The sequence below is a fragment of the Diabrotica virgifera genome, chromosome 2, assembly GCF_917563875.1.
Source record: "Diabrotica virgifera virgifera chromosome 2, PGI_DIABVI_V3a".
Taxonomy (NCBI): domain Eukaryota; kingdom Metazoa; phylum Arthropoda; class Insecta; order Coleoptera; family Chrysomelidae; genus Diabrotica; species Diabrotica virgifera.
In genome coordinates this window covers 255,270,096-255,293,710 of record NC_065444.1, presented here as the reverse complement: position 1 = coordinate 255,293,710, position 23,615 = coordinate 255,270,096, and the positions used below count along the sequence as shown (strand labels likewise).

At 31.0% G+C, this 23,615-nt stretch overlaps 1 protein-coding gene across 4 annotated transcripts in view; it reads left to right on the top strand.

The window, feature by feature from the left end:
* Nucleotides 1-23,615, top strand: part of LOC126880558 (apyrase) — a 220,701-nt gene that overhangs the window by 144,353 nt on the left and 52,733 nt on the right. For all 4 annotated transcript variants that reach the window (XM_050644493.1, XM_050644492.1, XM_050644495.1 and 1 more), the window contains exons 3-5: nt 7,466-7,663; nt 15,112-15,322; nt 20,894-21,091. In XM_050644493.1, coding sequence (XP_050500450.1) covers nt 7,466-7,663; nt 15,112-15,322; nt 20,894-21,091 — 607 coding nt within the window. The remainder of the gene's footprint in view (nt 1-7,465; nt 7,664-15,111; nt 15,323-20,893; nt 21,092-23,615) is intronic.

Sequence of the window (23,615 nt, the reverse complement as noted above, 5' to 3'; positions counted from 1 at the left end):
TTAAAAAACCTACAATCTGAGCTATAGCAAGTTTAACTTCGTTAATACGTTATTGCAAAACAGCCTGCGAAAGGTCCAAACTGGCCGTTTTGTTGCAATTGCGTTATTTATTGTAAAAATATTTTTTATATATTTTTTCAGGCTTTAAAATGAATATCTTTCAATACTAAACATAACAAAAATTTGTAGTGTTAGATTGGTGAAGTTGTTGTTTAGATATTATAATTTGTTTATCCCAAGAGGTCAAATTTCCAAGGCTATAACTTTTGAAAAAAAATCGTACAGAGAATAATCCAAGATCCACTCTCCTTCTGAAGACTTATATTTTCATATTCTAATGTAAATATATGCGTGTACCATTTTTCAACCTATTATTTCGGGTTTGAAAATAAGGGGGCAAATTTCGTTATAAACATTTAGAACTGAAGCCGCCCCTGTACATCCTATAAGTTTTTAACTTACAGGTTACTGTTGCTGAAGACAAAATAAAGATTCAAAACTAAATAAAAAATTTTTACGACCAACTGAAGTCGAGATAACTGTTTTTGTTTTCTTAAATCGTAGTGACTTTATTTATAACAATTAAGAAATTATTTCACAGTCATTGACTAAAGAAAGACTTATTTTTTATCTTAAAATAAAAATTATTTTAACCTTCTTCTTCTTCTTCTTCTTCTTCTTCTTCTTGTAATAGGACTATGTCCTGTTTCTTCTGTTACAGTCTTTGCTGCGATCCGGAGCTCCAACTCTCGCACCATCGTTTTTTGGGTCTTCCTATGGGTCGCTTGGTGTTGGGCTTCTGTTTTTTCGCCCAATGCGCCATACGTTCAGGGTCCATCCGATCTACGTGGTCCCTCCACATGCGTCGTCGCGCTCTTGTCCATCTGACTACGTCCTGAACGCCTAGCTCTCTCAATGTGTCTTCGTTTCGTACTCTATCTCTGAGTGTGATACCTCTTATGGATCTTAGGGTTTTCATCTCTGTTGTTCTCATTATCTGTTTGGTCTTTGTTGTCTCGGCCCTTGTCTCAGCTGCGTATGTCAGTACGGGTCTAACACATGTCTTATAAATGCGGACTTTGCTTTCGGTGCTCATATATTTATTCCGCCAGATTATATCCCTCAGGAAACCAGATAATCTCACTGCTTTCATTGCCTGCTGTTAATTATTTTAACCGAAAATTACATTTAGTTATTAAAAATGATTTTTAAAGTGTAATGGAGATTTATTTTTCGTTACGACTATGATTTATTGTGTCGGTTGCCCTTAGCAACGGCTAGCAACTTATAATACATTGTATCACGGTTTTTGCTTTAAATTTTAAAGCACCGCTTGGATTGACATGAAATTTGGCAAACACATAGATAACATGTTAAAGAATAAAAATGATATTGGACCTCTGTGTGCTTTTGTCCTGGGGGTGAGTTTCACCCCTTATGAGGGGTGAAAAATATATGTTCAAAATAAGTTCGGAAATGGATAAAACGTCTAATTCTAAGCACTTTTCGTACTATAGCATTTTTTCACCAAGTTAATATCTTTCGAGTTATTTTCGAGTAAATACCTTAATTTTTCAACAGCAAAAAAACACGTTTTTAGGCGGTTTTTGACAAATAACTCAAAAAATAAGTGTTTTATTGAAAAAATGGGTTTTAACAAAAATATAGCAAATTAAAAATTGAAAAAAATGATGTATGCACGAAATCTCTAGACCCAGCATAAACAAAGTTCTAGCTAATGAAAAATAGGTTCATATCCGTCAAATTTCAAAGTGAATTATTTCAACGTGGAATAACAAAAAAATCATGCACTTTTTGGAGAAAAATCATTTTTTAAAGTATTTAAAAAATATGTATATCTGTTTTTAACAAATGTTTTTAGTGTCAAAAGTAAGCAAGTTACTCGGAAAATAAAGTTGATCTTTTTTTTTTGTCAATAAACTCGAAAGTTAACCCCCAATTAGCATCTTAAATCAAATTAATCATTACCGCTTCACAAGTTACTTTGCTCATGGATTATTTATATGATCTCTAAGTATCATCGGTTCAAAGGGCTTATTTAAAAAAAATGGTTTTAAAGTAAATCTGTTTTAATTTTTAATTAAAAAAAAGGTTTTTTCTAAATAACTTAAAATTTATTAATGTGACCAAAATTCACACAGAGTAAAAAAAATAGTTTTTGCTGTTACGAATATTTTGGATTTTTTGCTTTTTTTTTGGAAGGCAAAAATTTGTTAAGATATGGCTGTTCTAAATTTGCATACACTCGTGATTATTGACTAGTTCAAGTCCTTTTAACTACTGCCCCTTAAAAAATTAGCACTTTGAACCGATGAAACTTACAGACATAAACGACACATACACGGGTAACACAACATTGAAGTAAAATTGATTAATTTCATTTTTGATGCTAATTATTCGGTGACTTTCCCGAGTTTTTTGACCAAAAAAAAAAAGAGATCAATTTTATTTTCAGCGTAACTTGCTTACTTTTGATGCTATAAACCTTTTTTTTAAAACATATACATATTTTTTTAAACACTTTAAAAAAGTTGTAATGATTTTTCTCCAGAAAGTGCATGATTTTTCGGTTATTTCACGTTGAAATAATTCATTTTGAAATTTGACGGATATGAACCTCTTTTTCATTAGCTAGAACTTTGTTTTTACTGAGTCTAGAGATTTCACGCGTACACCGTTTTTTTCAATTTTAAATTTGCTATATTTTTGTTACTACTACTTTGCTACTTTTTGAGTTATTTGTCAAAAACCGCCTAAAAACGTGTCTTTTTTGTTGTTGAAAAATGAACGTATTTACTCGAAAATAACTCGAAAGGTATTAGCTTGGTGAAAAAATGCTATAGAACAAAAGGTGCTTAGAATTAAGACGTTTTATCCATTTCCGAACTTATTTTGAACATATATTTTTTCACCCCTCATAAGGGGTGAAACTCACCCCCAGGACAAAAGCACACAGAGGCCCAATATCATTTTTATTCTTTAACATATATTATCTATGTGTTTGCCAAATTTCATGTCAATCCAAGCGGTGCTTTAAAATTTAAAGCGAAAACCGTGATTCAATGTATTATAAGCTGCTAGCCGTTGCTAAGGGCAACTGACACAATAAATCACAGTCGAAACGAAAAATAAATCCCCACTACATTTTAAAAATCATTTTTAATAATTAAATGTAACTTTCGGTCAAAATAATTTTTATTTTAAGATAATATCAGTCTTTCTTTAGTCAATGACTGTGAAATAATTTCTTAATTGTTAAAAATAAATTCACTACGATTTAAGAAAACAAAAATAATTATTTCTGCTTCAGTTCGCCGTAGAATATTTTTATTTGGTTTTGAATCTTTATTTTGGCTTCAGCAATAATAATCTGCAAGTTAGGAACTCATAGGATGTACAGGGGCGGCTTCAGTTCTAAATGTTTATAACGAAATTTGCTCCCTTATTTTCAAACCCGAAATAAGAGGTTGAAAAATGTTATACGCATTTATTTACATCAGAATATAAAAATATAAGTCTTTAGAAGGAGAGTGGATCTTGGATTAACTCTGTACGATTTTTTTTTTCAAAAAGTTATAGCCTTGGACATTTGACCTCTTGGGATAAACAAATTATAATATCTAAGCAACAAGTTCACAAATCGGGCACTACAAATTTTTTTTATGTTTAGTATTGAAAGATATTCATTTTAAAGCCTGAAAAAATGTATAAAAAATATTTTTACAATAATTAACGCAATTGCAAAAAAACGGCCATTTTGGAATTTCGCAGGCTGTTTTGCAATAACGTATTAACGAAATTGAACTCGCAATAGCTCAAATTGTAGGTTTTTTAATTTAGTACAATTTTTTATTTAAAACTTTTTCTCTAAAGTGAATATCCTAAGCTGCAAAATTCAAAATCTTTAAAAATTGCAAATTTAACAAATGAAAATCGTCATAAATAAAAAACCGCACAAAATTTTTGGTTACATTTTAATATAAGTTATTTCTGGCATCGTCATTTACAACACCTGATAGGTTTCAAAAATTCCTGAATTATATCCTGAAATCGACCTATTTTTCACCCACAGCTTGGACTATACCACCAGATTGACAACAGGTGGAATAATTTCTTTGGTTACAACCTCCCGAGATTTTCAAAAATTATAAATCATACAGGATGCCGAGGAAATTAAGATGAGAAAATTTTAAATAATTCACAACCCACCTGCTCAGCGTGGTAAAAGTTCCAACAAGAAAGATTCCTCAGTACTCAAGAAAAAAGTAAATGAATTAAAATGTATAAACATTTTCAATCTCTTTGTAACACAAAAATGCAGCAGCTGCATAATACTCTGAATAAATCGGAGAGTGCAGGAAGAGTCTATACCGGGTTCGGAGGCTATTTCCTCCTCATCAGTAGTCCCATATCCTCTTCTCTCCGATTTCCCCAGGCATCGTACTTTGGGCCTTTTCGAATTGCAAAGAACGAAATGTCACGGATGTACTAGAAACTAGAACCATCTACCGAAAAACAAAGTAAGTCATCAATCGAAGTAGCACAGAAAACGACAATAAATATCGTTCCCATACCACCAGATTGACAACAGGTGGAATACTTTCTTTGGTTACAACCTCCCGAGATTTAAAAAAATTATAAATCATACAGGATGCCGAGGAAATTAAAATGAGAGAATTTTAAATAATTCACAACTCATCTGCTCAGCGTGGTAAAAGGTCCAACAAGAAAGATTCCTTAAAACTACTACAAAAGAGTAAATGAATTAAAATGTATAAACATTTTCAATTTCTTTGCAAGACGAAAATGCAGCAGCTGCATAATACTCTGAATAAATCGGAGAGTGCAGGAAGAGTCTATACCGAGTTCGGAGGCTATTTCCTCCTCATCAGTAGTCCCATATCCTCTTCTCTCCGATTTCCCCAGGCATCGTACTTTGGGCCTTTTCGAATTGCAAAGAACGAAATGTCACGGATGTACTAGAAACTAGAACCATCTACCGAAAAACAAAGTAAGTCATCAATCGAAGTAGCACAGAAAACGACAATCAATATCGTTCCCATATTACCAGATTGACAACAGGTGGAATACTTTCTTTGGTTACAACCTCCCGAGATTTTCAAAAATTATAAATCATACAGGATGCCGAGGAAATTAAGATGAGAGAATTTTAAATAATTCACAACTCATCTGCTCAGCGTGGTAAAAGGTCCAACAAGAAAGATTCCTTAAAACTACTACAAAAGAGTAAATGAATTAAAATGTATAAACATTTTCAATTTCTTTGCAAGACGAAAATGCAGCAGCTGCATAATACTCTGAATAAATCGGAGAGTGCAGGAAGAGTCTATACCGAGTTCGGAGGCTATTTCCTCCTCATCAGTAGTCCCATATCCTCTTCTCTCCGATTTCCCCAGGCATCGTACTTTGGGCCTTTTCGAATTGCAAAGAACGAAATGTCACGGATGTACTAGAAACTAGAACCATCTACCGAAAAACAAAGTAAGTCATCAATCGAAGTAGCACAGAAAACGACAATCAATATCGTTCCCATATTACCAGATTGACAACAGGTGGAATACTTTCTTTGGTTACAACCTCCCGAGATTTTCAAAAATTATAAATCATACAGGATGCCGAGGAAATTAAGATGAGAGAATTTTAAATAATTCACAACTCATCTGCTCAGCGTGGTAAAAGGTCCAACAAGAAAGATTCCTTAAAACTACTACAAAAGAGTAAATGAATTAAAATGTATAAACATTTTCAATTTCTTTGCAAGACGAAAATGCAGCAGCTGCATAATACTCTGAATAAATCGGAGAGTGCAGGAAGAGTCTATACCGAGTTCGGAGGCTATTTCCTCCTCATCAGTAGTCCCATATCCTCTTCTCTCCGATTTCCCCAGGCATCGTACTTTGGGCCTTTTCGAATTGCAAAGAACGAAATGTCACGGATGTACTAGAAACTAGAACCATCTACCGAAAAACAAAGTAAGTCATCAATCGAAGTAGCACAGAAAACGACAATCAATATCGTTCCCATATTACCAGATTGACAACAGGTGGAATACTTTCTTTGGTTACAACCTCCCGAGATTTTCAAAAATTATAAATCATACAGGATGCCGAGGAAATTAAGATGAGAGAATTTTAAATAATTCACAACTCATCTGCTCAGCGTGGTAAAAGGTCCAACAAGAAAGATTCCTTAAAACTACTACAAAAGAGTAAATGAATTAAAATGTATAAACATTTTCAATTTCTTTGCAAGACGAAAATGCAGCAGCTGCATAATACTCTGAATAAATCGGAGAGTGCAGGAAGAGTCTATACCGAGTTCGGAGGCTATTTCCTCCTCATCAGTAGTCCCATATCCTCTTCTCTCCGATTTCCCCAGGCATCGTACTTTGGGCCTTTTCGAATTGCAAAGAACGAAATGTCACGGATGTACTAGAAACTAGAACCATCTACCGAAAAACAAAGTAAGTCATCAATCGAAGTAGCACAGAAAACGACAATCAATATCGTTCCCATATTACCAGATTGACAACAGGTGGAATACTTTCTTTGGTTACAACCTCCCGAGATTTTCAAAAATTATAAATCATACAGGATGCCGAGGAAATTAAGATGAGAGAATTTTAAATAATTCACAACTCATCTGCTCAGCGTGGTAAAAGGTCCAACAAGAAAGATTCCTTAAAACTACTACAAAAGAGTAAATGAATTAAAATGTATAAACATTTTCAATTTCTTTGCAAGACGAAAATGCAGCAGCTGCATAATACTCTGAATAAATCGGAGAGTGCAGGAAGAGTCTATACCGAGTTCGGAGGCTATTTCCTCCTCATCAGTAGTCCCATATCCTCTTCTCTCCGATTTCCCCAGGCATCGTACTTTGGGCCTTTTCGAATTGCAAAGAACGAAATGTCACGGATGTACTAGAAACTAGAACCATCTACCGAAAAACAAAGTAAGTCATCAATCGAAGTAGCACAGAAAACGACAATCAATATCGTTCCCATATTACCAGATTGACAACAGGTGGAATACTTTCTTTGGTTACAACCTCCCGAGATTTTCAAAAATTATAAATCATACAGGATGCCGAGGAAATTAAGATGAGAGAATTTTAAATAATTCACAACTCATCTGCTCAGCGTGGTAAAAGGTCCAACAAGAAAGATTCCTTAAAACTACTACAAAAGAGTAAATGAATTAAAATGTATAAACATTTTCAATTTCTTTGCAACACGAAAATGCATCAGCCGCATAATATTCTGGTTAAATCGGAGAGTGCAGGAAGAGTCTATACCGGGTTCGGAGGTTACCGGTAAGCTGCTGCATTTTCGTGTGGCAAAGAAATTGAAAATATTTATACATTTAAAAAAAGAACAATAATTTACCACTGTACATACACCTATCAATCTTTTTTATTTCAGGTACTTGGCAACCACGAATTTGATGATGGAGTAGCCGGCATAGTCCCATATATTAAATCTATCCAGCATCCAATTATCGTATCAAATATTGACGACAGCTTGGAGCCCAGCATGCAAGGAATATACCAAAAGAGTACCATTATCGAAAGAAATGGCAAAAAGATCGGTATTATCGGAGTAATAACTTCAGAATGTGCCGTAAGTTTGTAATTTTAGATTTTATTTTAGATGATAAAAGGCATAGCCCATACAAATAAGATAAAATAATAGTATGTAATTTGACCTGGCCACGAATCTGACAAGTTTTTTTGAGTTTTAGGGACCTCGATAACCAAAACCTGTGTGTTTCCTTCAGTGGGTTCAGTGGAATTTTTAAATGATTTACCATTTAACCATAAGGCCATAAATCATAAGGCGAAAAATTTCGACTACCATACCAGTAAAAAAATAAAACACACACCACTGTAATTCTGAGATTCTGATTGATATTCTTTTATATACAGAGCACATAGTACCGTTTGCTTCCATTCCATTGGTAGTTCTTCCTTTTCCCATATTATGTTTTTTAGTAGTTTGTGTATTTTGTTTATAAGCTGCGGTCTTTCATATTTTAATATTTCCGTATAGAATCACTTCCAGGACATTTGTTTTTTAGAGTCCTAATCATGTTTTCAATTTAAGAGATAGCGCTAAAGGCTATAGCGGGATAAGATGGTCAAAAATGCCCCCGCACCGATCAGCCCCGCTACTTATTTTTTCGATAAAGGATATAAAATTATGCTCTCATGCAAATTTTTAGCTTCCCAAAGGTCATAGAACCTCTTAAATCGAGAAAAGAAGAATTTTTAGGTTTTATTTTTTTGTGAGCGCAATTTTAACTTAAAAAATCTGAAAAAAATTCGAGATGACGTTTATTTTGAATACAAAATAGCCTGATTTTTTTCAGATTTTTGTAATAAAAAATGAGCCCAGGATAAATTTTCGAAATTTTCAAAAAAATTTTAGGTTATGTAAATATAATTTGGCCAACTTTTAGATAGTATTTTTTTGTGTATCTTTTGTCGTTCTTTTGAATGACAGAGGCAGAATTTTTAATATCTGAGCGGAAAGAACGAAAAAATTGAAAAAACCGTTTTTGCTGTCTCGAGATGCATCTCGGGACAGCCAATTTTAGGATTTAGGATTCTGACTACAACAGCTTAAAACAACATAAAAGTGTGAATTTTGTCATAAAATTTGGTATGTGGGTCAATAATAATATTTGAAACAGCTTTTTCAAATAACTTTTTTCGATATATCTAACGCGAAGCAAATCGAATCGCATATCGAAAATTCACCCTGTTCGTGGATTCGCAGTAGACCGCGTTTAAAATTTAAATTTCAGTTGACCATTTTAAAAATTGTGAACCATTAACTTGTATGACTGTGCCAAATTTCAAATCTGTATATATTTTGATTGCCGAAATATAGGGGTGTCTTCATCTTAAATGCGACACACTGTATATTATCAATTTGATAATTTATTGCAACTAATATAGACGTATTTTTTATACCTAGATTCAAAATATACATTCAAAATACTGACTAATTCACTAATTTTATCATAAAAAGTCAAATTGATTGCATTGAAGAATGAACCAATTAATGCGTATTAATATAATATTATTATAATAATTATAATATACAGAGTGAGTTTTATGTATAGAAACCCTCAATTATCTCGGAAACATCTTGCATAATTTTTATAGGTTTTGGCGGGTAGGGCTTTTCTAATGCAGCCGATATTATAGTGATAATTACATTGTTGTCAGATCTTCCGTTTTTCTGGAAATCTAATGAATTTTCTTATTTTTTTTGCGTTTTGAAGTCCTTAAGAAATACTGATTATTTTTCATGTTATATTCTCTATACCTAAATGCCACAGTTTCGGAGTTATTGCTAAATGTATTTTAAAAAAAATGAAACAAATTATAAATATCAATTGTTTCGGCCCGTGTAGTTACATTATTTGAATCATTGGGAAGAAAAAATGTCTTTTGTAATTTTTCTCTAAAGTTAATGGTTTTCGAGATCCAAATAATTTAATTGAAAAAAATCGAATAATGACGATTTTCAAGGTTCAAAAACACAAATAAAAAATATTATTTTTGAAATTGCTGAGTAGCCAAATTCAAGCTAAGTCCTTCTTCTAGGGGTTCGCTATAAAAATTTTTGGCCCGTTTTATTCTAAAACATTGCTTTTTAATAATTGTTAGTGAAGCGCATATGAGAGGACAGGCGATCGGGCTACATTAACAACTAAAAAACAATATTTTAGAATGAAACAAGCTTAAATTACTTATTGGTAACTTATAAAATAGACTTGAATTTGTGTAGACAGTTTTAAAAATAATATTTTTGTCTTGTGTTTTTGAACCTTGAAAATCGTCATTATTTGATTTTTTTTCAGTTTTAAATTGTTTATAACTCGAACTCTTTTAACTTTAGAGAAAAATTACAAAAGAACTTTTCTTGTTCCCAATAGTCCAAAGAACGTAAAATAATGTCTACCCGGGCCGAAAAAATAGATTTTTATAATTTGTTTAAATTTTTGTTTAATAAATCTGGCAATAACTCCGAAATTATGATTTTTAGGTATAGGGAATATAACATGAAAAATAATTAATATTTCTTAAGGACTAAAAAAAGCAAAAAATAGAAAGGGTATTCCAATGGAAGTAAAAAAATTAGATTTTTAGAAAAACGGAAGATCTGACAACAATGTAATTATCACTATAATATCGGCCGCATTGGAAAACCCCTATCCAGCAAAATTTATAAAAATTGTGCTAACCGTTTCCGAGATATTTGAGGGTTTCCGTACATAAACCTCACTCTGTATATTATATTATTACACAATAATTGGTTCAATACTTCAATGCAATCAATTTGAACTTTTTATGATAAAATTAGTGAATTAGTCAGTATTTTGAATGTATATTTTGAATCTATGTGTAAAAAATACGACTATATCAGTTGCAATAAATTATCAAATTGATAATATACAGTGTATCGCATTTAAAATAAAGACACCCCTAATATTTCGGCTATCAAAATATATTCAGATTTGAAATTTGATACAGTCATACAGGTTGATGGTTCACAATTTTTAAAATAGTCAACTGAAATTTAAATTTTAAACGCGGTCTACTGCGAATCTACAAACAGAGTGAATTTTCGATATGCGATTCGATTTGCTTCGCGTTAGAGATATCGAAAAAAAATTAATTGGAAAAGCTGTTCTAAATATTATTATAAGCCCACATACCAAATTTTATGACAAAATTCACACTTTTAGTGTTGTTTTAAGTTGTTGTAGTCAGGATCCTAAATCCTAAAATTGGCTGTCCCGAGATGCATAAAAATTTTTTGAAAATTTCGAAAATTTTTCCTGGGCTCATTTTTTATTACAAAAATCTGAAAAAAATCAGGTTGTTTTGTATTCAAAATATACATCATCTTGAATTTTTTCAGATTTTTTAATTTAAAATGCGCTCACAAAAAAATAAAACCTAAAAATTCTTCTTTTCTCTATTTAAGGGGTTCTAGGACCTTTGGGAAGCTAAAAATTTGCATGAGGGCATAATTTTATATCCTTTATCGAAAAAGTAAGTAGCGCGGCTGATCGGTGCGGGGGCATTTTTGACCATCTTATCCCGCTATAGCCTTTTCCGTACACTAGCATTGCGTATGCATTGGTAAGTATTCTTCATTTTCGTAACCTATGCCTTCTTCATTTCCATTACTTCCCGTTTAATAATTCGTAATAGCTATTTGTATAACAAGGGAGGAAAGTGCTACTTTTCCTTCCGAGAATGAAGTTTACTGCCCGACGCGTAGCGGAGGGCAGTAATCATTAAAGGGAGGAAAAGGCACTTTACTCCAATGTTATACATATGGTTTTTCCACCTTCCTCAAATAACAAGTCACTTTTTCATTTTTACTTAATTTATTTATGTAACTAAACAACAAAATTTATTAGAACTAAAACCAACAAGTAGGTACACAATATAACTGTCAACTGTCAAATATAAGTCAAATTATTAATGTAAACATTGTTAAATCAGAATAACAATTTACTGTTTTTTACAATTCTGCAAAATACAGAGTGTTTTTAAATAAACGTTAAAATGTATAGATACTTACGTAATAGGAAATAGATATTGTACAGGGCGTCAATAAGTTATATTTCATGAATGAAATACCATGACGTCACTTTTACTTTTCCTCCCTAGGGAGGAAAAGTACAACTTTTCTCCCTACAATCGGGTCCGGAAAAGTATACTTTCAGTAGAGGTAGGTGGAAAAATTTTGTTTCCATGGTTTTAATAGTTCTTGGTCATTAATAATAATTATTTTTTCCTTCTTTATCTTGGTAATAAGTAGGATGCGGTTTAGTTTTATTTTTGTTACCTTTTTTGTTTTTAATGCCTTAAATTTAACTTTTACTTAGAATATTTTTATATTTGTCTTGTCTAATAATATGTCTTTCAACTTACTTAAATTTCCTCGTTTTGTTTCGTATGATCACTAATCTATCAATACCAGCAATAATTTATCATTAATCAGTAGCTATCAATATTAAAAGTGATTGAAAATTAAATTGATTTTAAGTGCTTCCTTTATAATATTACTCTGGGCTAATTAGCAAAATTCATGGAAAAGTTATTTACCAGCAATTTTATTGCTGGAATCGAATTATAAGATCCTATATATTAATAATATAGGTATGCAAAGTCCGCAGATAGTGTGCTACTTTTTTTATAAACAAAATGGCGCCGACAAATCGTATTTTTTCAATTATTGCTCTATAACTCCGAAGATTTTAAATTTACAACAAAAACACCCAAATAAAAATTGACCGCAATTAAATTCTGCATAGAGATATGTTTTTCACGATTTGCTCCGACGAAAATTTTCCCCGGAAAATGCGGGTTTTCCTAACAAAAACTATAATTTTCAAATAAAGTTTTAGGTAAGTAATTACTAATCAATAATTAAATAACTTAGTGACATCAAAGATTTCTTGGTATAGATTGTAATTCCAGAAGCTGGTGTAAATTAAACGAATATTTTAGCAGCAATTCAATTGTTAATTAACAATTTACGATCGCAATAATAACCAAAATAATCATGATACATTGATCAAATTTATAAAGATTATAAAGATGAGATGCTTGTTTAATATTTTATCGACAAAATATAAATTTTTCTTTTTTTTGCATAATCTTTAAATTTTGAAAAAAAAATAGTTATAATACGTTGGTCTAATTAGTAAAGTACAAAGAAAGGTTATTTACCAGCAATTTTATTGCTTTAATCGAATTATAAGATCTTATATATTATTAATATAGGTATGCAAAGTCCACAGATTGTGTGCTACTTTTTTTATAAACAAAATGGCGCCGACCAATCGTATTTTTTTCAATTATTGCTCTATAACTCCGAAGATTTTAACTTTACACCAAAAATACTCAAATAAAAATTCACCCCAATTATTTTCTACATAGAGACATGTTTTTCTCGATTTGCTCCGACGAAAATTTTCCTCGGAAAATGTGGGTTTTCCTAACAAAATCTCGAATTTTCAAATAAATTTTTTGGGCCAGTTATTATTTATCAATAATTATATAGCTTGGTAAAATAAAAGCTTTCTTGGTATAGATTATAAATTCAGAAGCCGGTTAAAATGAAACGAATATTTTAGCAACAATTCAATTGTTAATTAACAATTTACACTCGCAATAACAACCAAAATAATCACGAGACATTGATCAAACTTAGAAAGATTATAAAGGTGTGATGCCTATTTAATATTTTGTTGACAAAATATAAATTTTTCATTTTTTTGCATAATCTTTAAATGTTTAAAAAAAAATTGTTATAAACAAATTAACATTTCTTAGAAATTGTCTATTATATTCTAATTTTAAAAAATACTTAAAATGCGTATTTCATAGGTCTTGAAAATGAATGCTTTAAAAAAACTTTCCAACCATTTGCAAAAAAGTTAGGAAACAGCAAAATAAATATACGATATCTCCATTGTTTATAATTTGTTTTAATTGTTTCAAAGCTTAAAAGTGAGTCTATGGTACAATCTAATTACTCACAAAGAATGTCAAAAATTAGTTCAATGGTTATATTTTAATCAAAGATTAAAAATACTTTTTGTTGTAATTTTTAGCGCGAAAGTAGACTTGATACAGAGCCGGAGATAAAATGTTCACTCGAAGCGACTAACACGCTTAAACTCGCGCGAGTTGTGTATGTGGGCGGGTAGCTACAGTACTGTATTTTTCTACTTTCGCGCGTGTAAATTACAAAAAAATATATTTATAATCTTTAATTAAATTATAACCATTAAGCTGAAAATCGATATTGTCTTATAATTAATTAGCTTGTACTTTAAACTCACTTCTACGCTTTGAAAGAATTAAAAAAATATATTAACACCGTAGTAATAGCATGTTTATTTTGCTGTTTCATAACTTTTTTGCAAATGATTGCAAAAATTTTTAAAGCATTCATTTTCAAGATATTTGAAATGCGCATTTTAGCTATTTTTTAAAATTATAATATAATAAAAACTTTCTGAGAAACGTTAATTTGTTTATAACTATTTTTTTAAAAACATTTAAAAATTATGCAAAAAAATAAAAAATTTATATTTTGTCGACAAAATGTTAAACAGGCATCTCATCTTTATAAGATTTCAAAGTTTGATCAGTGCACCATAATTATTTTGGTTATTATTGCGACCGTAAATTATTAATTAACAATTGAATTGTTGCTGAAATATTCGTTTAATTTTCACCAGCTTCTGGAACTATAATCTAAACCAAGAAGGCTTTTAAGTCACCAAATTATTTAATTATTGGTAAATAATTACTTATCTAAAACTTTATTTGAAAATTAAAGATTTTGTTGGGAAAACCCGCATTTTCCGAGGAAAATTTTCGTCGGAGCAGATCGGGAAAAACACGCCTCTATGCAGAATTTAATCGCGGTGAATTTTTATTTGAGTGTTTTTGTTGTAAAGTTAAAATCTTCGGAGTTATAGAGCAATAATTGAAAAAACACGATTTTCGGGCGCCATTTTGTTTATAAAAAAAGTAGCACACTATCTGAGGACTTTGCATACCTATATTATTAATATATAGGATCTTATAATTCGATTCCAGTAATAAAATTGCTGGTAAATAACTTTTCCCAAAAATGGCCTATTCTCCGATAATCAGCCCAGACTATATGTCTATCCAATTTAATCTGACACAATTTGTAAAATGGCACATTATGATTTACCAAGAACTTATTGGACGGTAGGATTTTGAAGGTTCGGTCTGTAGTTTTTGGTTAGTACCATACCTAGTTGAATTTATAAAGTAATAAATTCTTAGACCAAAGTAATGCATTTTTTAATATCTTCGGTATTACTTGTCATTTTTACTGTTTCTGAAGCAGGTATAGATAAGACCAACAACAGAATTTCTGCAGAGAAATTAATTTAAAAGTTTTAGGAACAAGGTTAATATTTAAAAAACTAAAGTTTTATCTTTCCACTAATCTTTCCTGCATTGCTGTTATATGTTCTTTTTTTTCTTTAGAAATTATCTAGCACTGGAGACTTAAAGTTTTTCGACGAATCTACCAGCGTTAACGCTGAAGCTGAGCGACTGGTTAAAGAAGAAAACGTTTTTACAATTATAGTTCTATCACATTCTGGATATGAAGTAGATCAAGAGATTGCCCAAAACGCTCATGAGAAGATCAGCCTTATTGTTGGTGGGCACTCACATACTTTCTTATGGACGGGAGGTAAGGTTTGTGGTACTTGGAAATTTTTGAGGTATATCAAGCATACAACTACGATACATTCTGCTCATACTATACAGAGTGAGTTTTATGTATGGAAACACTCAATTATCTCGAAAACGGCTTGAGCGATTTTTATAAATTTTGGGTAGATACGGGTTTTCTCATGCTGCCGATATTATAGTGCTAATTACATTGTTGTCAGATCTTCCGCTTTTCTGGAAATCTAATGAACTTTCTTATTTCAAATAGAATACCCTCTATATTTTTTGCGTTTTAAAGTGTTCGAGAAATACTGATTATTTTTTATGTTATATTCCCTATACCTGAAGGCCATAATTTCGGAATTATTGCTACATTTATTAGAAAAAAAAATTAAACAAATTATAAAAATCAATTTTTTTGGTCCGGGTAAACATTATTTCAGATTGTTTGGATCATTGGGAACAAAAACGACATTAAGTAATTTTTCTCTAAAATTAATCAATTCCGAATTATAAACAATTTAAAACTGAAAAAAGTCAAATAATCACGATTTTCAAGGTTCAAAAACATAAATAAAAAATATTATTTTTGGAACTGCTAAGTAACCAAATTCAATCTCAGGCCTTATTTTATCAGTTACCGATAAGTAATTTAAGTTTGTTTCGTTGCAAAACATTGTTTTTTAGTTGTTAATGTAGCCGGATTGCCCGTTCTCTCATATACACTTCATCATAACATAATTACGCCAGTCAATGGGAGCAAAAATAGGATATTATTATACCTTCGAATTCTATCCTACTGCATGGATTCTAATGAAATTTTGGGAATAGCCTCTACTTATCTCCTAATTCAAAGTCTACTCTATGCCGATGTGTGCTTTTATCTTGGGGGTGGTTCCCACCCTTTCTCGGCGGTAGCAAATTTCTTGGTTAAAATAACCACGGGAGTGGCTAGAGAACTTAGTTGTAAGTAAAAACTGTTCTACAATTTTTTTTTTGAAAACTCAATATTTTTTGAGTTATTCGTGGTTGAAAATTGGCCATTTTAATTGAAACATAACACCTTTTCGAACAGTTTTTTGCAAGTATCTTAAAAACTTTGAATCTAACTAAAAAAAATATATAAAACATTTTTGTAGCTTATAAAAAAAAAACAAAGAGACTAGTTCCTTCATAAATCTTCCAGTTATAATATAAAAAGAGATATGGTAGGTGAAAATACTTTGATTTTTTGGTGCATGCTCAAATTGTTGTATTCAACTTGAAATAACAGACAAACGGTCGATTTTAGGTGTATAATGTTACCAACACCTTTTGAAGTGCTTAAAATATCTTTAAAATGAGCAATATTAAAGGTATACTGCATTCAAACTAAGCGAGATATGCTGCAAAAAAATTGATGATTAATGCATTTTAAGAAAAAATAAGAAGTATATTTTTAACTTCTCATCCACCAGAATTTTAATGCATTATTTTACTTCTACAATACCTTTTATTATAGTATAGTGAAGTACGGGTTAGTATAGGACGGGTTCAAAAAGTTGGACGGTTTAAAATGAATAGTTTTTGAAAAAAAAAATCAATTTATAGAGTGCATTTTTAGATTTCCTTAAAAATCTTTTTTTTCTACATGTAACTTGAAAATGATAAGAGATACAATAATTAAACATAAAGCAAAATTTTTATTCAACAAAATCCTACATTTTTGTGTGGTACCTTTTTTTCGTATCTCTTCTCATTTTCGTGTTACATGGAAAAAAAGGAAGATCCTTAAGAAAATTTAAAAAATGCGCTCTATAATTTGCTCTTATTTTTTCCAAAACTATTAATTTTAAGCCCGTTCAACTTTTTGAACATAGAAATAACACTATAATAAAAAGTATTGTAGAAGGAAAACGATGCCTTTAAATTCTGATGGATGACGGGTTAAATGAGCTTCACATTTTTTTAAATTCCATTAGTCATCAGTTTTTTTTCAGCATATCTCACTTACTTTTAACGTAATCAACATTTAATGTTGCTCATTGTGAAAATATCAAATAAATCGATGTAGTAGGATGGAATTCGGAGCCAAATAACCTCATTGACTGCAATACATTCCTGTAATTTTACATGTTCGACGTGTTGGACTCATTAAAATGCCCAACATGTTTGTCGGACAAACATTTTTCATATAATATATAGTTTGTTATTGAATAAATTTAAAAGCAATCTGCTAGTTTTCACAATCATAAACTTGTCAAGATGACATCTTAATCACGTTTCACAATTAAAACTTCCTCTGTTCCAGTGTTCCCATACATCAAAGTTTGTCCGACTAGACACCGTTAAGCTATTAACAAATTTTCAGCTTGCTATTAATTAACTTTTTTTGGTACGCGGGTTCCAGGCCTATAAATGTTTTTACACTGTTTTACGATATTTAAGACACTGGTGTTAAATGAGTTGTGCATGGAACGATTCATACTAAAATTGTGTTCGAGAAGCGCTGAAATTTGTAAGATTAATGGTAATGGGTAAATTGACAGTCTATAATGTGTAAAGCGTTGTGGAAATGGTATCGACATGGAACATTGGCAAATTTCTGGAAGACCACGCAAATATGAGATCAAAATTTAATGGCCATGTCGGCTTACATGACAACGGGTAATTACTGTTGCGTATAGAAACCGTTCTTCAGGAGTTTGTGCGTAGGGGTAGTAAATAAAGGAGATTCGCAGAGATGTCAGCTATTTTCAGAGGGCAAATTTGAAGAACTCGGTTTTTCGTTTGATTATACAGTATGTCCCTGTAAGTTGTATCCATATGGAAAACTTTTTTATTATTATGTTTACGAAAAAAATTTATTCTTCATAAAAAGCTCCGCATGGCCCAAAACCTAAGATTCAATCATCAGATATTAAATTTTATGAATATTATACGAGATATGTCAAAAAGTTTGAATTTTACTCAAGAGTAAAGTAGCTTTATTTTTCATAATATTAGAAATTGCTATTGTGAAAAGTTGTTTGGAACTAAAAACTATATTCTAATATGCAATTACATCCTTGTAAATGAAAAAAATTTTTTTTTTTAATTATGGATAACATTACTTAATTTCTGTTATTTCAATTCTGATAACTCTTTTATAATTAATTTTACAAAAAAAAGTGATTACTAATAAAAAGTTCTGCATGGTCTAAAACCTAAAATACAACCATCTTACATAAAATTTTATCAATTTTATACGAGGTATGTCAAAAAAGATAAATTTAGATCAAAAGTAAAGTACCTTTATAGTTCAGAATATTTCAATTAGAAGAATATAATTACATACTGAAGCATAGTTTTGAATTCTAAATAACTTTTCATTATAACTATTTTCGATATTGTGAAAAATAAAGGTATTTTACTCTTGTGCGAAATTCATATTTTTCGACATACCTCGTATAAAATTGATGCAATTTGATATAAGATGGTTGTATTTTAGGTTGTAGACAATTCAGAACTTTTTACTAAGAATAACTTTTTATCGTAAAATTAATAATAAAAGAGTTATCAGAATTGAAATAACTGAAAATAGTGTTAGTTATCCATAATTTTTCAAAAAAAAATTTTCAATTAGAAGCATGTAATTGCATATTGGAATAAAGTTTTTAATTCCAAACAGCTTTCCATAATAGAAATTTTCAATATTGTGAAAAATAAAGCTACTTTACTCTTGAGTAAAATTCAAACTTTTTGACACACCTCGTATAATATTCATAACATTTGATATGTGATGGTTGAATCTTAGGTTTTGGATCATGCAGAGCTTTTTATGAAGAATAATTTTTTTTCGTAAAATCAATAATAAAAAAGTTTTCCATATGGATACAACTTACAGGTACATACTGTATATCATTCATGGAGATGTTGACCAATAGAAAACTACAAAAATAAGAATTTCAGCGATTATTTTTTTAATGATTTTAATCTCCAATCATGTAGTAAGATTTTTCGTCAAGTTTTTAATTCTGTGCACTCAATTTATTATTATACTTGGAATAATCTACTTACATTATTATACGGAGAATAATTTTTAAGTATTTTGTTTGTGTTTAATTACAACGAGTTTTACAGTTTTGACAAATGTCACATTTAAAAAATTAACCAAAAAAATTGTCAAATTGTCGCGAGGGAAATACAAATCGGCAATTTTAAGCGCTCAATTGGAATTCGTTAAGATTATTTCATGAAAAAAACTTTTTTATAATTTAAATTTATAAACAATTTTAACTAATCTTTTATTGATATCTTCGTCTGAATATTTGCTAAACCTGTTCATGCTGTTCACTTTTACAAGTTGTAAAACATTAATTGTGATAAATGTCATTTAACTTATCACTGCCTTTATTTGCAAAGTCTTGAATTTTGTATGTGAGTATTAAAAAATAATCTTGCGAATATCACACGGCAGTAAGAATTAATAAGAAAATAATGCGACAGTTTTTCTCAAATTTGTTGCCATTCGGCTATAGAGAAATTCGTCTGTTGCCAGGCAACAAGTTTTCGAACAACATTGGCATTATTTTCAATTTAGTCTCACTCTCTTGAGGTATTAATTTTGTAATTTTGTTGATTACTTTTTAATGATTTTAACTTCCAATCGTATAGTAAGATTTTTGATCACGTGTTTAATTCTGTCCAATCAGATTATTATTTCATCGGTAATTTTCTACTGTAGAAAATTACAGTTAGAATTTTTGTGTAGATTGTTTTTGTTTAATTGCACCCAGTTTCCTAGTTTAGACAACTGTCACATTTAAGAAAATATCCATAATATACTTTTAGTTCTGCATGTAATGTCAAATTGTCATGAGGAAAATACAAATAGGCAAATTTAAGCGCTCGATTTACTTCGGTAAAATTATTTCATGAATAAAACTGTATTTATAAATAAATTAACTAATATTTTATTAATATCTTCATCTAAATATTTGCTAAACTGTGCTTTTCACTTTGACAAGTTGAAAAATGTGTGTCAGATTAATTGGGATCAATGTCATTAACTGTTTTTATATAAATAATAATAATAATAATATTTATTCATCCTTTAAGACATACAATGTATAGGACATGTCATTACTTTTACAAACAAACAAACAATAAAATTAATACATTTATAAATTTTGAGAGAGCCCGCAGGGCTCTCGTGTCTATTGCCACAAAACAAATTTTCGAAAAACTGTCGCATTATTGTCAATTTACACTCTCACTCTCTTGTGATATTATACAATCTCACTCTCAGTGTCAATCTCACTCTCTTGTGATATACCCGAAAATTTGCCGTCGTCAACTAGCACGTCAGATGCTCTTCGTTGTTACGCAAATTTAAAAATTTAATAAACATTCAGTGACATTAATCAAAATTAATACCTTACAATTTGTCAAAGTGAACACCATGAGCAGGTTAAGTAAATATTCTTATGAAGATATCAATAAAATATTAGTTTAAACGATTTAGAAAATTAAATAAAGTTTTATTCATGAAATAATCTATAATAATCTATAACGTATAAACACTTTTTAAAAAATTTTGGGACTCATAAAACTGTTTTACCTTTTATAGATAATCCTCCTGGCCCAGACCCCGTTGGTGGACCCTATCCAACCATAGTAAAAAGTAACCAAGGACATAATGTGCTAGTAACACAAGCGTCGGCTTATTGCAAATATGTAGGTAACATAACGGTATATTTAGATCATAATGGAGAAATTGCAGACTACACTGGAGCCCCGATATTCTTAGCTAATAATTTACCTCAAGGTGAAGCGTTTTACCTGTCTGCTCTAATGGGATCAAGGAAAGACTATCTATAGAGATACTGGGGAGTCGAAATGGGGCTAGCAGAAGGAACAGACACGCAAACCTTCATGCGAACGGCAGCTCATTTTTTGTGCGGTGGCAGGTCGTAGATTCGTTGGGAGGGGTAGGAGGGTTTAAAGAAGACTAAACTACATAACCAAATAAGCAAAGGATACTTACACAGACTTGAGGACTTTCCTACTATTTAAACAAATTGGGACGCCGTTTGAAAAATCCTCAAATTCTCATATCGAGTACTTACTGGAAAGCAACTGGGGGACATTCATCGTAGATTCCTCATTGGGGTTATAGTGGGCTACAAATTATCATCATTTGGCTTCTATGCCATTATATTTTCTTCTGTTCTAAAACTTATTCACTTGTATTAGATATCTGTTAATAATTTTCTTAAATAAAGAGGTTACAGAAATAAAGATGTGTACATTTTATAATGTTTATTTAAACCTTAATACCTTTTTATTTTTATTGAGAATAGACACATTCTCAAACCAGAAATGAATAATAATAACAAAATACATGATTTTACAATTTTTAACCTTATTTTTAGCAGTGTACCAAAACAAAAATTTGACATGGCTGTCAAATGTCACTGCCATCTAATATTTACTTTACATAATATATTTTCCATGTTGAAAACAAACATTTTTAATTATGTAAAACCTTTACCAATAATATCCACTTGTGAATTATTTAAAATAAACATTATCATACCTTGTTAAAACAAAAATCCATGTCACAACACTTGGAACTTCAAAATTTTCCATTCAGACGGGGCTGGGAGGGGAAGATATTCAAATCATTACAAAACTGGATAAAATCGATACCAAATAATATCATCTGGGCATTTCTTACTGGAACATGAACAAATCAAAACATCATAAAAATAGCAACAGCTACATAAAGGACAGGAACCAGGAAACCACGCACTTCTTTTACCGGCAAATCAAACTGCATAACAATAGAACTGTTTCACAATAATATATCCATTAAAATGCCGTGAAACTATTGTCATTATATTCCTTGACATGTTAGAAATCCATTAGTTCTTTTACTATAAGAAGAAAACCATTTTGGCCGGCAAAGTGCGACTTTTTGAGTTCTAACAAAAAGATGCTTACAGAGCTGATGTACTTTTAGAACTGGCTTTACATCGTCACGTCTCTCTCGCGTCCAAACGATGCATTTCTTCTCGATCGTTCCGCCAAAAGTATTGACCAATCGTCAACTACAACTCAAGGATCTTTCAAAATGCAGACCAATAATAACATGGGATTTTTAGCGCTCAAAACTTAAAGGAAAAACACTGAACCTTTAGAGGATTCATTCTCGAATAATGGATGTTTTCAATAACAATCTACGTAGTTGGTTATTGCTACACAAATAAATAGGAAATTTCCTAACCTTTACAATGCGAACAGGAGCGGCTTGGAAATTTTAAAGATATATAAACTCGCAAAATATATTAGAAAAATTAATATTTTTCTTGGGATAGGATTAAAATTAATGGATATTTTTTATAAAATATTGTAGTAGAAATCCATCTGCTACAATAGCCTCCTCGGAAGAGAGGAAACTGGATTACCAATTCAGTTTTCGATAACTACAAAAATCCAACATTGACTTCTTGGGTGTGACAGGACAACAATACCAAAATATTTAAATAATGGCTAATGGGGATTAAACAAAAACAAAACATCATTAGGGAATGGGCTAGCGTGCCATCAATCGCCAGACTCTTTAAAGTCGAGTAGACTTAAATGTTAAGACTCTAATAAGAACTGTAGGTGATAAGAGTTTCTGTGTCTTGGGAAAGAAATAATCTTGTGCCCTGTGTGGACCTCGCTGACATCCACTGCAGTAACACAAGTGACATATATACTATATATACCATATAATATATACCATATAGCAGGGCAGACACAGCCTCATCACCTCGTTGCCTAACCGGGAGCGGTTTTCAAAAACTAAAAAAATCTTTCTGAGCTCTGGCTCAGCAGATAGGCATCTGCTTAAACTCTAAACACCTAGCGAGTTTCACGGGACTTTTATCGGCAACGGTTCTGCAAAAGGAGGATTTAGACAATCCAGTCTAAATACCTCGTCGAGATAAAATGTCACAAATAACTTATCTCAACAACTCATTCAAACAAAACCAACAAAGGGGGGTGGACGCGTGTGACAACATTAAAGACCAAAAAAAACTAGTATACTGGATTCAAACGGGATATCATACTATTTAATCAAGACCAAAAAAAATAAACGTAACACATGACATAGGAAATACTACATCATTACGTTTTCAATCAACAGTCCTACCTAGGACATAAAAGCCTTTCATGAAAGTTCACAAGACAACTTTCTCATTTTCAAATCACAAACTGGGATATTCTTTATTTTTCAAAACCGGGGATATGATCTTACTTTTCCAAAACATGAGTAGATCTTACTTTTCCAAAACAATGGG